The sequence below is a fragment of the Herpailurus yagouaroundi genome, unplaced genomic scaffold, assembly GCF_014898765.1.
Source record: "Herpailurus yagouaroundi ecotype Mexico unplaced genomic scaffold, PumYag 195, whole genome shotgun sequence".
NCBI lineage: Eukaryota > Metazoa > Chordata > Mammalia > Carnivora > Felidae > Herpailurus > Herpailurus yagouaroundi.
Window position 1 is genome coordinate 12,942,401 of NW_024412426.1, and position 14,549 is coordinate 12,956,949.

The following is a 14,549-nucleotide window of genomic DNA, read 5'->3' on the forward strand; positions in this document are numbered from 1 at the left end:
GCTGTACAGAATACAAATCAAATTTTAGAATACAGCCCTTTAAATAGTTGGGAATTTCAGGGGCGCCTGGTGGCTCAGTTGGTTGAGCATCTGACTTCGGCTAAGGTCATGATTTCGTGGTTGACAAGTTCGAGTTAGAGCCCCACGTCGGGCTCTGTGCTGACAGCCTGTAGCCTGCTTTGGATTCTGTGTCTCCCTCGCTCTCTACCCCTCCCCTGCTCATTTTCTGTCTCTGTCTCAAAAATAAATAAACATTAAAAAAATTTTTTAATAGTTGGGAATTTCCTAAGATTTCTATGTTAAGGTAATATCTAAGTTGCTGTAATGAAAAGACCCCAAATTAGAGCTGTCCAAATAAAATGAAGTTTTATTTGCTTTTATACAACTCTCTTGACTCGTCCAGAGAAAGGGAGTGCCTGTGAGTTCCATAAACGGTGCTATTCCCAGGCTGCCATCCTTGTCTGCATGATGAAGGCTGGTCTCTGAAGCCTGCCCTCCCTTTTGCAAGAACAGAGGAAAACAGGAAGTCCAGATGAAGTGATTTTCTGTTGGGAAAGTAGAGTGGAAGCTGTGCATATCTCTTCTATTCACATTTTGTAGGAGGAAATGCTGTCATCTGACCACACATTACTGAAGAGGAAGCTGGGCAATATAATGTCTCGCTGGGCAGCTAGAAAAAGGTACAAAAGATGGGGAGCAATTATGCGACTGCCACACCCTTCCAAAGCAAATGCAATAATACTTTTCTTACCTAATGGTCAGACTTTGGATCAACATTCAGAGAAAAAGCCACAGCCCTTTCCAGTATGTGAAAATGCCATGAACAGAACATACAGAGGTAGTCCCCAAATCCTGGTCACTGTTCCCTGTGAGAGGAGAGGAGTTATTCCACTTCTAGAGTGCTCTAACAGCATTGTGAGCAAAATGAGGGCAATAAAGAGCAAGACCGCATCTGTGGTTTTCCCCTGGCATGCTTCAATTTTTCCTAGGCTGCTGCTGGAAGAAAATGAAACACATCAAAGATGTGGAAAGATGGAGAGAAGCCACTAGGTACAGACACAGTGGTTACAGGGCAAAGTGACGACTAATGGCAGGGATGGAGACAGCACACCAAGGAGAAAGCACAGTCTGGGATAATTTAATGCAGAGCAAATATCCCTAAGCACATTTGAGTGTTCTCTGAAGGCATCACTGTGTTGCTGCCAACCACAGAAATTGACGCTTGTGAGGAGGAACTGTGTGAAGGTCGTCTCTAGAAGATGAATATCGGCCCCAGTATTATTTACGTCCTCCCCATCTCTCTTCACTCTCCTCTCCCCATCTCCCCCTACCAAAAACCAATCCGAGGATAATTTTCATCCCAGTTAAATGAGATTTAGGTGACCATTAAAAAAATACCTTTAATGAGAAAAGAGATCTCAACAAGGGTACCTATCACCTAATGGAATGATTGCTGTGTGATCAATAAGGAAGGTTAAATGGCCCAATAGTCACAAAATGATGCATTTAGTCTACATGATAAAGCTATATTTAGTAGACAAAATTAAAATGCTTCCGTGGCTTAAAGGCAAACTTTACTTACCCAAATAGTCTCACTACCCATAGAATTATGCAAATCAGGTATTTATAAGTTGAACTTCATGAACTTGACATTTAATGAAGGATTTCATTCTTTTCCATACTTCATTATACAGACAAAATATATTTGATGAAAATGAGAATGCATTAATGGATATGTTTAAAGTTATTATTGGTCACAATTGTGTGTGTGTGTGTGTGTGTGTGTGTGTGTGTGTGTGTTTTGCTTTGTCAGTTTTCCAACTTTAGAATAGAACCTGGACTTCAGAGCAAGTGTTACGAGAGCGGATTTTTTAATCATTTTAAGAATGTCATTTGCATCATTGTAAGATTTGTCCAAAGAAGAAAAGTGGTAGAATAGATAACTCTACACATGATCTTAGCCAAAAGGCCGAGAAGCGATTAGAATAGATAACTCTAAAATGCAATAATCAGAAAGCAATCTATATTTGTTTTAAGAATATGTGTCTGTGTGTATATGTATGTCTAATATTCTTGGTATTCCCAGAATTTTGAACAACTAACAAGGGAACTGACTTGGTCTGACTTGAAACTAACAAGGTCTGACTTGAAAAAGTTACAAAGCTTCTAGCTCCTTTACCCCTCTTGACCTCAGTAAAGCTAAGCAGAGAATTTGCTTCAGCCAACAGGATCTTTTATACATCCACTCTGTAATGATTAGTGCTTTTAAGGAGCAGAAAGTATCTTTAGCCAGCTTCAGCCCCAGAGGGGGAGTCTGCCATAAAGATACAAACAAGGAGGCATGTGGGAGTCAGGAACAAGGAAAGACCAAGACTAGAAGGCTATCAGAGCTCTCTCATTTGCACCTCTTGATTCATAAGGATTTTTTCTGCTTCTTTAGCCCATGGACAGAAGTTTACATATTACAGGCCTACATGGACAGACTTGTCATCTCCGAATTACAGTTCCAAATTTCCAGGATAGGAAACCATATTGGCCCAATTTATTTCAGGTTTCTTCCCCTCATCCTACCAGCTATAGTTGCTGTGGCAAAATCACATGTGTGAAAGTGGCTAAAAGGGAAATATCCCTACAGATGGAGAGGTAATTCCCAGAGGAAGGAGATTACTTAGAGGTGAACTGATAGTCTCTAAATTATCTTTTTATATTATGTATTTAGCCCAGAATAAGCATTGTGGGAACCAAAGGGATGCTTATATTATAACCCCTGTCTTAATAAAGGTCACAATCTCATAAACCCACCTCTACAAATGAAGGAGTAAATGTTAGTGCTATGATTAAGTACTGAGTGATGGCGTTGATCCAAAGGGGCTGATTACAGTAGAAGCAAGAGAGAATTTAAATGAAGAGACACGGGTTCAGATCTTGGCTCTGGCTTCTACTCCTTATGTATCCTCCATGGGTCACAGATTTTTCTTTGTGGTCTTCATTTTATTCGTAAAATGTGGAGGATTATATTTAACTCAAAGGCATCTTGTGATGCTTCAATGCAGTCCCCAGCTAGTTTACATGTATCTAGCACACAGCAGAATACAACAGTTTGGTTCCATGAGCTCATGTTAAACACACAACCTCAGTGAAACACTGGACTACGTGTTGGCAACAGAGGTAAGGCACGGGCATTGGTTGTCCTTCGGGAAACCGCAGTCTGTGGGAGTGAGATTGTAGGGGGTGGGGTGGTTGGGAAGGAGACAAATGAACAGATTATTGCAGTGAAAGGTAGTACATTTGTTGACTATGATTCTTGATGTGGTTGGGGTTAATCTGGGCCAGTTTCAGGGAGGTACGAAGACACAAGCTCAGCCTTATGTAGCTAGATAGGATTTTAACAGGAACATTTCATATCAAACTGAGGTAAGACCTTGAGTGGAGCTGACTTACCTCCACAAGATGATAGTTCACATTTTCTGTGGTAAGGAATCTAAATTAATAATTTAAAAGACCTTTTCCCAAATGCTGCTGTGCTTAAATAAAGGGGCGAAGGGAGATAGCTACGGTGTTTTTGTTTTGTTTTGTTTTGTTTGTTTTTAATATAATTTATTGTCAAGTTAGCTAACATACAGTGTATATAGTGTGCTCTTGGTTTGGGGGGTAGATTCCCGTGATTCATCGCTTACATTCCACACCCAGTGCTCATCCCAACAAATGCCCTCCTCGATGCCCATCATCCATTTTCCCCTATCCCCCCCACCCCACCCACCAACCCTCAGTTTGTTCTCTGTATTTAAGAGTCTGTTAGGCTACAGTTTTGAAGAAGGTTTTTACATGGTAAGGGAAGCTAGAAAATCCACCCTTGCAGACCATCCACCTTGAGGCAATTAAGAGCCTATTTTCTGTGCTTGGTGAAAATGAAAATACTCAAGAAAGGAAATGTACATTTGATTTAATAGCATAAGTTAAGAAAAGTTGGACCACAATCTAACAGTAGATAAATTTCAAAATCACTCTTTGCTGGACTTAACTGGGGTGGGGGGGGGGGGAGGAAGAAGTGATACCCACACTTGACTATTTTGAAGTTGCTGCTTTGATACACTAGTCAGAAGTTGCCAGAGCTATTTACCATCTCAGAACAATTTGTTCACTTCACTCAGAAATTAGAAGTGTGTTTTGGCCAATAATCCTAAATTTATTTTGTAGTAGTCATTTTTCTTAATGGAAGTGTTTTCCAGATGTTGCCTAAGTCTAGTTGTCTGGGCCCTCTTCCAACAAATGAGGAAAGTTTGATTTCATAGCGTTGTCACTGTTGATTCTGTCTAACCTTTGGACTAATTGGTTCATCCCAATATATTTGCACTGATATATAAGACTTCCAGAACATTGGAAAAACTCACTATTGCTTTTACGGGTAAGTGTCAAAGGTAACTCGCTTCGTGGAATTAAATGTGTTTTCAATTCAATAGGACTATGCTTTATTAAAGAAGTTTGAGAACAGTTTTTAAGGACAGGAGTAGGAAAGTTTTGAAAAGGATCACAGCTACACAATACACCTGTTGGAAGCTTACAAATTTATATGGAGAGTTAAGGGAAAGTTGGAATGACCACTCCTGTGTTTGTTAAATTAAATTTTACTGAAGCTGGTTATTTTTTCTCTGTAAGCTGGGATTTCAACCTTGCACTGTAAGTATATACTATAATTTAAATGGAGTTTGAGATAGGGCTGTTTTTCATTTGGGAGAATTCTAAAGTATTAACATGGACCATAACATGATTGAGATGGTGACTCATGATTTCTTCTGCATAAGATGGTGAAATATTTACAGTAGAATTAAAGCTCGTTATCTTTAAAAGTCTTGTTTCAAGAGTGGGATGGTTTTATCATTAAACCACGTTTTAAAAGTTACCGAAACCATAACATGGGCATAAATTAGTGGTGAGATTAAAGAGCAGTTTTCTGATGCTTTTCTTTTCTTTTCAGTGAGGTCTCAGTACCTGGAAACAGACATGGAGTGGAAAATACTTCCCATGTACTTGCTGCTGCTTTCTGTTTTCTTGATTCAGCAAGTTTCTTCTCAAGGTAGCTTAACCACCAAAAAGACTTATTTAACAACTGTTGCTAATCATTCTGTTTTGACTATTATGACAACAAAAGAAACAGATTTCTGAAAACGTCCATTTGTTTGAATTTAATGTATAGTATAGTTTTAAAATTATGTAAAAGCATATGCAACATTTCTAAGCATTTTGGAATTCTTACTTTTTCTCATGTCTTATGAAACCTTTCAAGTTTGGAGCTTTTCTATAGACTAATTTTTGTACTCATTTTTGTGGTGACTCCAAAAGTAAAAAAGAAACCACGGACACATGATAAAACTGTGCTATTGTGATACAGTATCATCAGATGAACTGAAAAGAATGACGTTTAAATGGCATGTAATTTTTGCTCACATGTTTCCAGTAAACTTAATGAGTATTTTACATCAAATAAATTATTGCTAGCTTCTTTCAGGATCTGTAGAACTAGGCACCATGGTAAAGTGAGCATTGACAATGTTTCAAATGGCCTTGGATTAATCTTGAAAGTTCTCTGTTTCTTACAAGAACTATTCATCCGGGAATGGACTCTACTTGTGTGAATGTCATCTTATATTATAATATTGAACTATTCACAGTACTCTAAAAACTGTCCTGGATGAACAGTTCTTGTCATTGACATTTAGAGAATGTTAAGATATATCCAGTACAATCACCTTAGCAAATGTCTCTAGCATGCGGTCAAAGTTGAATAATGGCAATAATACTGAACCTCGGATTTTCATATCCTTGTTTTTCTTTGATAAGCAAAACCTGAGAGAAGAAAAATCAAGGTGCATGCTTGTTATGGTGAAATTGCATTTATAAAATAGGCATTTCCAGGAAAATAGTTAAAATTCCCATAAACCTAAGCATAAGAGATAATCTCCTGACGTGGACATAGTTTCCGAATCACTAAGATAAGATGGAAAAACACATGGAAGCACATGTGAACGTTTAATAAGGAATCATGGCCTCTACACTATCTTTAGACTCCTCTGCTGTCTTACGATAGCATTACAAGGCTCACAACACTGAGAGCATTTCCTAATCTACCTTTCCTCTGGAATAAGATCAATTGTGCTCCAAAATGGTTTTATTCTCCTTTAAATGAATGAATGTAAAATTATCTTTAAAATTAACAGTGTTAAAAGTAGGACAATCACTTAGTCTATGAAATTAAACTTTTCCTATAAAGATAATTGATTTCCTCATTCAGAAATCTGCTAATTAGGAAAGAATAGACTTTAATGTTGTGTTGTCTGCTTTTCTCGCCTTCTCAATTTCTCATTCTCTTTTTCCTTTATATATAATATATGTATTTATATACATACACTATATATGCGTTTTTGTATGTATTGTGCACATATGTACGCAAAAGGTTGTGAAAGTTGTCCTAATATCTACTATTTTCTTTGCATGTGAAGACTTTCAGTTTCCCAGACTCATTATTTTGAGATTTTTTCAGTGTGTTTCAACGTCCCTCTATGGATTTAGGACATTGCACCTGCCAATTTCTATTCCAGAGACGGATTCGATTGTTACGTTTCTGTGGTTTTATCTCTCAGGAAGGTGTTTTCCAAATGACTTTCAGAAATATATTTGAGGATAGCTACGCTTTTGTTCATATTGTTGTTTTTTTCACCCAGAATAACTCTGACCTTTATATTCATGCCCAGATGCTATTTGAACAGTTATTCATTTTGTCTTCTCTGTATCTGTGGTTGTAAACATCTCACTTCCTCAACATTTAAAGAACCGGTTATCCTCACCAGTAAAAGGAGGAGGAAGCCTAGGGAAGTTTTTGCTGGCCTAACCAGCTTGTTTTAAACTCAACATGAGGGATGAGAGGCAATGTGATTGGGTGGGAATAGTGTTGGCTTTAGAATCAGATATATCAGAGTTCAAGTTCTAGGTGACCATGTAACTTATTATCCAAATCAGGACACTTCGGAGAGTGAAAGAGGTCAGTATGAATAATTTATAGGTAACACATATTTATTATAGGTATTATAGGTAACACAATTTATCTGTAATACATATATCCTGGAACCATTAACTAACCAGGTATTCTTGAGCTAGTTATTAAAATCTCTGTGTTTCAGCTGCCTTATCTCTCAAAAGGGGCTACTAATACCCTCCTGGTAACATTTTCATAAACATTAGAGATAACATATGACTGAGTGTCCAGCACAGAGATACAGAGGTGCTCAATAAATGTCAACTAGCCATCATTTTAGCTGCAGCCTCAGTTGAGCTGTGGCTGCTCTCCGCACCACAACTCCCCAACCCCACTACTGCCCGAATATCACCCTCTTTATGCAAAGCCATTACCTTTGCCTCATTTTCAAAAGTGTATTTATCTTCTCAGTCTGGTGAAGAATGAAGTGGCATGATCAAGGTCACATCAGAGATCAGGCAAAGATCACCTGGACCCATTGCTAACCATCATCCCCAACCTTTTCCAATTGATAAAATTCTCCCTGACCAAATGGCTTTGTCCTCCTCATTAGACCCCTTCCTTTCTGTAAAGTGGTTTGGCCATGTTTACCCTAGTATTGTATAATTGTAGATTTACCAAGCTGTGCAGGGAGATGTGGGGAAGGGTATTCTAGAGATGCCACCTGCAACTGTGATTATAACTGTCAACACTACATGGAGTGCTGCCCTGATTTCAAGAAAGTCTGCACTGTGGGTAAGTCCTGACAGCTAGTGTCTCCCCTGCCAAGCAGCACTGTTCTGTGAGTCCCCTTGCAGCCCCTTCCAGTGCTGTTTCCACACTACTGTGCTTCTTTTTGCTTAAATGCCTTTCCCTTCCTTGCATAAATGTTGCAGCGTGCTGTACCTAAGGATGGTGTCAAAGCTCGTGACTCTTGGGGGAGGGAAGAGGAGGGGAGTCTGGGACTCTGACAGGTGCACAAGGTTATTGACTAGTCCAAGTAAAATATCTTGTTGCAAATAGAGAATGCTGTGACTCAGGAGTCATCAAGTAAATAGTAATGAGTACTATTCACTTACCAATCAGAGATATAACTGCTTAGTGATGGGGTTCTTCCATAGCTTCATCAAAAGAATCCATGGATATAAAATAATCTTATCTACTGTTTGACTGTTTGATATAAACATGTTTCTAAATTGTCTGAAAAAAGTCACTTTAAGTACGAAGCATTAGTGTCTTATGAGGAATTTCAGTTAAAACCCAAAGGGTCAGAATTTTAAATGATGGGTGGTATTTCACCTGAACGCATTTTTAGATCATTTTGTTAACATGGGCATTTCATATCCAATTTATGAAAATTATCATTAAAAGTGGTTCAAAGTTATGTTTACTTTAGAATTTATATGTGAAGTTGATAAATATACTGCTGTACAATTATGTGTTGTTGAAGGTGATAATTTCAAACAGGCTTTGGTAAAGTTATTGTGTCTCTAACCAAGGCTTATTTTGAAATAAGCAAGTATAATCCATGCCACGGGATTAGGCTGAAATCTTTCAACGCCACATGTTGCCCAGTTCATCATAATAAAAGTCTCTGCATTATAAATGATTTCTGAGCCTAAACAGTGACCCATCTATATTATGCCAGCTCTTTGGACTATTGTAGGATCTGAACATTCACTTAATAAGCATCTATTACAAAGCAGTGGTGTGACATGGAGAGGATGGGGGGATTTCATATGAAGGGTTCCCACTTTTCCATTGTCCGTATGTGAAATGACTCAGCACTGGGGTGTCTCTTAGAGTCTTGAAAGGCAAGAGAAGCTTCCCTGAGGCACCATATTTCCTTCCTGACTTCTCCACTTAGAAAACCGTGTATTTTCCAAATTTCAAATAAAAGACTCAGAAATGCACTTTTGGAAGTCTAGGCAGCTATAAGGTGGGAAATGGCTATCAGTACATGGGTGTGGCTGCATAATCAGTAATCTATGTTTTGTTTTGCTCTGGATAGAGCTTTCCTGTAAAGGCCGCTGCTTTGAGTCCTTTGCAAGAGGGAGGGAGTGCGACTGCGACTCAGAATGTAAGAAGTATGGCAAGTGCTGTTCCGATTATGAGAATTTTTGTGGAAAAGGTAAGCATCGTGGTATCAGTCAGCGCCTCTCAGTACAGCCCGATCTATGCACCTACCTTAGCTTTGCTGATAATGTCCAATATGCACTCCACCCAAGGACTTGATTTTACTAGCACAAGCCATTTCATATTAATTTTGCTTCACCAAGATGAATTGATGAAGGAAAGCCTCTTCCAACAGCACTGCCTGTTTCTGCCAGTCTCCAGGAGCTCCAGAGATCTCTGGTTGAGGAATAGAGAGAATAGGGGCTGAGTGCACATACTTTTTCCTCAGGTGTGGTTCAATTTCAGGTGCAATTAACAGTAACCAGCTCATTCCGGGATTTCTTGTTTCACCCTAACGGTGCTGACCCCACAAAGTCAGCAGTCCTTTGAGTTAGCTGTGCTTTTGGCTTCAGAGTTTTTGAGTGTATATTGAAGGACAGAATGACACAGCTTCTCTAAACTTGTAAATTTAGGAGTTTGATTAAAGACACTAAAGTTATAGGCAAACCTACCGAGAAGTTGTCAACCGTCTGTTGTATGTCCCTTCTCATCTCTGGAGCCCATGGTCATCTCCATCTAAATCCCTGTGTGTGCTAGAGTCAATAAAAAAGGGATATTGCTCCATTTTAAAATCCTCCTCTCTGGTTATAGGTCCTGGAGAACTAATCTGAGAGTATAATAAAACTTCAGATTTTCCAAAACAGTTTAAAAAAGACTTAAATAATGAATTCCTTTCTTTACCAAATGTTTATTCTTAAATTATACTTTGTTGAAACAATGATATTTGTGAAGGTAAAAGTGAAAATAAGCATTGCTTGCATAATCTTATTCTATTTAAACAAGACTGTACGTCCTGCTTCTTTTGAACAGTGGAGAAATAGGGTAAAAAACTGTTTATCAGCATAGTTGAGGGATATTTCTTAACTGTTCAATGTTTTCATTGGAAAGCAGTCCAAAAATGATGGAGACAACACCCTCATAATCAAAAACTGAGTGTGGAGTTCCTGCAGCTTTCAGAAGGACCCATGATGAAGGATACATATTTATTCATTGCCCTGATAATGGTTTTGGCTGTGAAACAAAAAAGAATTTATTTTGGATGGAAGATGAGTGGGAAGGAAGGTTGGGTAGAGAGTGATGAAGCATTGAAAGAACGTGCTAAAGACCATACTACCGGGTGCTGGGTCAGATTACTTGAGGTTTAAGTAGGACTCAACAACAACAAATTTGATGAAGGTCATGCTTCATTTACAGAATTCACAAAGATAGTCAGGGTCTCAAGTGAAAATAATGGAACCACCCAGAGCTTCAATACTTCATTTTTTACAAATAACAACTGAACCATCGTACGACACACCTCTTAGTTGTTTTGGGATTGCTATAGACACGGCTGGTAGGCATCTATACATTTCAAAATCATAGCGTTTCAAGCGCTGAAAAAATGTGGGTGAAAAAACAGTCCAAGAGGTTGTTTGGCTCAAGATTATGAGCTAGTACATGGCAGAACTGAGCTGTTTGGGGGAAGACAGAGGAAGGTGTGGGGTGGTCAGCTCACGGAGACTGCACGGGCAGGAGTTTCTGGGATGTTTAGTCAGAGCAGCAGGATTTATCACAACTCCCTCTACCCAGAACATCTCATTGTCCTCTGCTTTCTTATCCTCTAGAAGTCCCTTTCCTTTTCTTCTGGTTCCTAATGATCAAAACACGTCCCTTGTCTTCTCTTCTAGACACAGAAAGGGTAGGAGGACGGGTGAGAAAAGGTTTCAAAGATACACACCAAACCATTAACAGTTGTTTAACTTGGGGAAGGGCAACACATTTCGAGAAAAGCATAATGTGAAGGTGTGAACTGTTTACAAGACTAAATATTCATGTACAGCTTTTGTAATTAGAAAGAAGAAAGGTGGATTGGCATCATTTTATTTAAATGAATATGAAAACAGGACAAATGTACTTATTATATTTCTCTTTGTGAGAGCACAAATACCTGTCATTCACATGCAGTAATTATTTTTACCATCATAGAAGACTGGCATAAGGTATGGAGTTGAGTTGAGGGTTTTTTTTTTGTTGTTGTTTTGTTTTGTTTTAGGAGAGAGAGAGCGAGAAAGATTGGGAGAATCTTAAGCAAGCTCTATGCTTAGTGTGGAGCCTGATGCAGGGCTCGATCCTATGACCCTGGGATCATGCCCTGAGCTGAAATCAAGAGTCGGACTCTCAACTGACTGAGTCACCCAGGTGCCCCTAGAGTCAGGTATTTTTTAGGCAGGGAAACACCTTCAGAAATCATCTAGAATAAAATCAATACGCAGATCTGAAAACAAAATTCAAGAAGGGTTAGTTCATTTGCCCAAGGTCACAAGGGTAGAGACTTGCAGGGCTAGGGCTGGAATTCAGGTTTATATTTTATAGCAATGCTCCTCAGAATTAATCACTTTGTGGTAATTAGTGTTAGGCTAAGGGCCTGCCTACACTGGTTTTCACCAGCCTCTATTCTTGAAGCCAGATGTGTCCATGCCTTTCACAGTTAAGAGTTGCTGATGAATGTCAAAAAGATGTTAACTGACTTGTCTCGCTTGGCCTCAGTGCATAATCCCCCATCACCATCTTCAAAGACTGTACCTCCAGCTCCAGGAGCATCTCAAACCATCAAATCAACAACCAAACGTTCACCCAAATCACCAAACAAGAAGAAGACTAAGAAAGTTATAGAATCAGAGGAAATAACAGAAGGTAGGAAGATGACAGATGTAATAAAAGGTTTTGAGATGGACTAAGCTGTAGGTGAACTACTTTTAAAAGACTCTTCATAGAAAAAGGGAATCATATGAGTCATGAAAGGCTTATTACACTTCTTAAAAAAGTGTGTTTTAAGTCAAAGTTTAAGCCACATTATAAACCCTCAGATATTTTTCTTACAACTGAACCCAGCATGGGTGTAGGTTACAGTAATCAGAAGACAAATCTCATTGGGAAAAAAAAGCCCAGATCTTCTGCAGAATAATTAGATTCTGTGAGACATGGGGAATTTGAGAGAAAGTAATATATATTGCTAGTATCTGTGATAAGCTTAGCTACCTGGCTTTTAACTGACAAATTTAAAGAGCAGTTGATCGTATTACTGATAAATTAAAAAAGCAGAACACGGACATTTGCAGAGCAGTCAACAACATTTCTCATTGTATTTGGACTGGCGTTTTTTGCTTTCAATTGCAGTTGGTGTGATCAACCTTTTTATTTGATTTATAGAACATTCTGTTTCTGAAAATCAAGAGTCTTCTTCCTCCTCTTCCTCTTCCTCTTCAACTATTCGGAAAGTCAAGTCTTCCAAAAATTCAGCTGCTAATAAAGAATTAAAGAAGAAACCCAAAGGTTTGAGCATTGATAAAGATCAAAGACTATATCAATGCCATATTAAAAATAATTCTCTAAAAGCAATGCGTATTGGTAGAATGGTTTGAGGACATTTCAATACTTGGGGCATGTATAGATTTGTAAAAATAATTTGTAAAAATTATTTTAGAAGATACTTATGAGAACTTCCTATAGGAAACTAGTGCAGAGCAGCTAAGAAAGCACTCTTAAAACCAAGGATAAGAAGATGCTATAGCAGCAGCTCTGGAAACACAGGATGGCACCGGAGATGATTATTTATGGTTTTTGATTTTCATTCCTGTCTACCTGATATCATTTTTCTTTCTTCTCCTTCCTCTGTGTTCCTTGTGGTTTTTGCTTTCCCTTTTATTTTTCCTTATTTTATTTTGCACACATTTATATGCTGCTTTAAGTGTTTTAAAACGTTAATCCATTAAAGTCTCATACACATGTCTGGGAAAGGCAATATTATTAACCACGTTTTACAGATCCTTTTTATTATTTTTCTAATAAATTATGTCATATCTGGCTGATTTTTTTTTTTTTTTGTAGTAGAGACTGTCCCACAGAGTAGGCTATTACCTCCTAAAAAAAGATTCCTTTCGTTCTATTTTTTTTTAATTTCCTGAAATTCTAAAATACATTCTCTTTCTCCAGGAAATACTGAATTTTGGATACTGGAGTTTCAAAGAACTCTATTTCCTGGGTGGTTGTTATTTCCCCTGAAGTCTTTACTCTGGCAGAATAGCCAAATAGTCTTTGAATCATCCAGAGTCTTGCATACAATGCAAGTGCAATACATGTTAAATGGAACTCCTCTCAGGGATGAGCTCTTGATGTGCTCTTTGGGTAGCTGCTAGGAGAAATCCTGTTCAACAAGGTCTTTGGCTGCCATGGCATCCTAATCCCCTCTCTGTATCCCTGGGCTGCTGAGTTTAGGTGGGCAGAGGAAAGGGAAGAGCTAACAGCTGTGTGTATGGAAACAGATTAGTAGGGACCGCTGGAGTGACTGGAACAAATTCCTGGGGTGTAGTTGTAGAGGCTTCCGAGGCCAATTGGTACAGTTAATCTTGAAGATGTTGGAACTAGGTTTCCAGAAGGAAGAGTGCAGCACTCAACAGTGTGAAGTAAAAGGAGTGGAGGAAGTGAGAGGCAAAGAACATTAATATAAAGAGATGAATTCGTGTAGTTGATCATGTTGGTAATTTCAAAGTTGCCACTTGTTTCTATACATTAATAGTATAGACTTTTACTTGTGCTTTTTCATCCCTTCTCATCAATTCCCTAAAATAGCCCAATCAGATAAGTTAATCATTTCCCATTTTACAACAAATTCATGAATTACAGGTTAGCAATTTGCCTACAGATAAAGCAGTTTGATCAGCTATCAACACAGCTAGCTGGTAAGGATGAGCTCTTTAGGTCATTATGGAAAACTATTCAAAAGTAAAAAATGTGCATATTTTTTTCTAGTAAAAGATAACAAGAAGGAAAAAACTCCTAAAAAGAAACCTAACCCTGAACCACCAGTTGTAGATGAAGATGGAAGTGGACTGGACAATGGTGACGTCAAGCTCACCCCGACTCCTGACATTCCTACCACCCAACGCAATAAAGTTACCACACCTCCCAAGATTACAACAGTCAAACCGACAAATCCAAAACCCAGTCTTCCACCTAATTCTGATACACCCAAAGAGACATCTTCAACAACGAGTGAGGAGACAGCAGTTGAAACTAAAGAGACTCCTATAACGAATAAACAGACTTCAAATAGAGAAAAAGAGACTACTTCACCTAAAGAGAAACAAAGTGCAGAGAAAACACCTGCTAAAGATTTTATACCCACATCCAAAGCTCCTAGTACATCTACACCAAAAGCTGAAACTACAACCAAATCTCCTGCTCCCACCACCACCAAGAAACCTGTTCCCACTACCCCCAAGAAGCCTGCACCCACCACCAAAGAGCCTGCACCCACCACCCCCAAGAAGCCTGTACCCACCAAAGAGCCTGCACCCACCACCCCCAAGAAGCCTGCACCCACGAC

At 38.7% G+C, this 14,549-nt stretch overlaps 1 protein-coding gene across 1 annotated transcript in view; it reads left to right on the top strand.

Annotated features, from left to right (window-relative positions):
- The first annotated feature begins 3,637 nt into the window (after window positions 1-3,637).
- The window catches only part of PRG4 (proteoglycan 4), a 17,118-nt gene continuing 6,206 nt past the window's right edge, over window positions 3,638-14,549 (top strand). The window contains 7 exon segments of the mRNA XM_040446611.1: window positions 3,638-3,642; window positions 4,976-5,074; window positions 7,643-7,765; window positions 9,021-9,140; window positions 11,711-11,857; window positions 12,374-12,496; window positions 13,973-14,549. The exon segment at window positions 13,973-14,549 is cut by the window's right edge and continues 622 nt beyond it. Coding sequence (XP_040302545.1) covers window positions 5,002-5,074; window positions 7,643-7,765; window positions 9,021-9,140; window positions 11,711-11,857; window positions 12,374-12,496; window positions 13,973-14,549 — 1,163 coding nt within the window. The 5' untranslated portion in view covers window positions 3,638-3,642; window positions 4,976-5,001.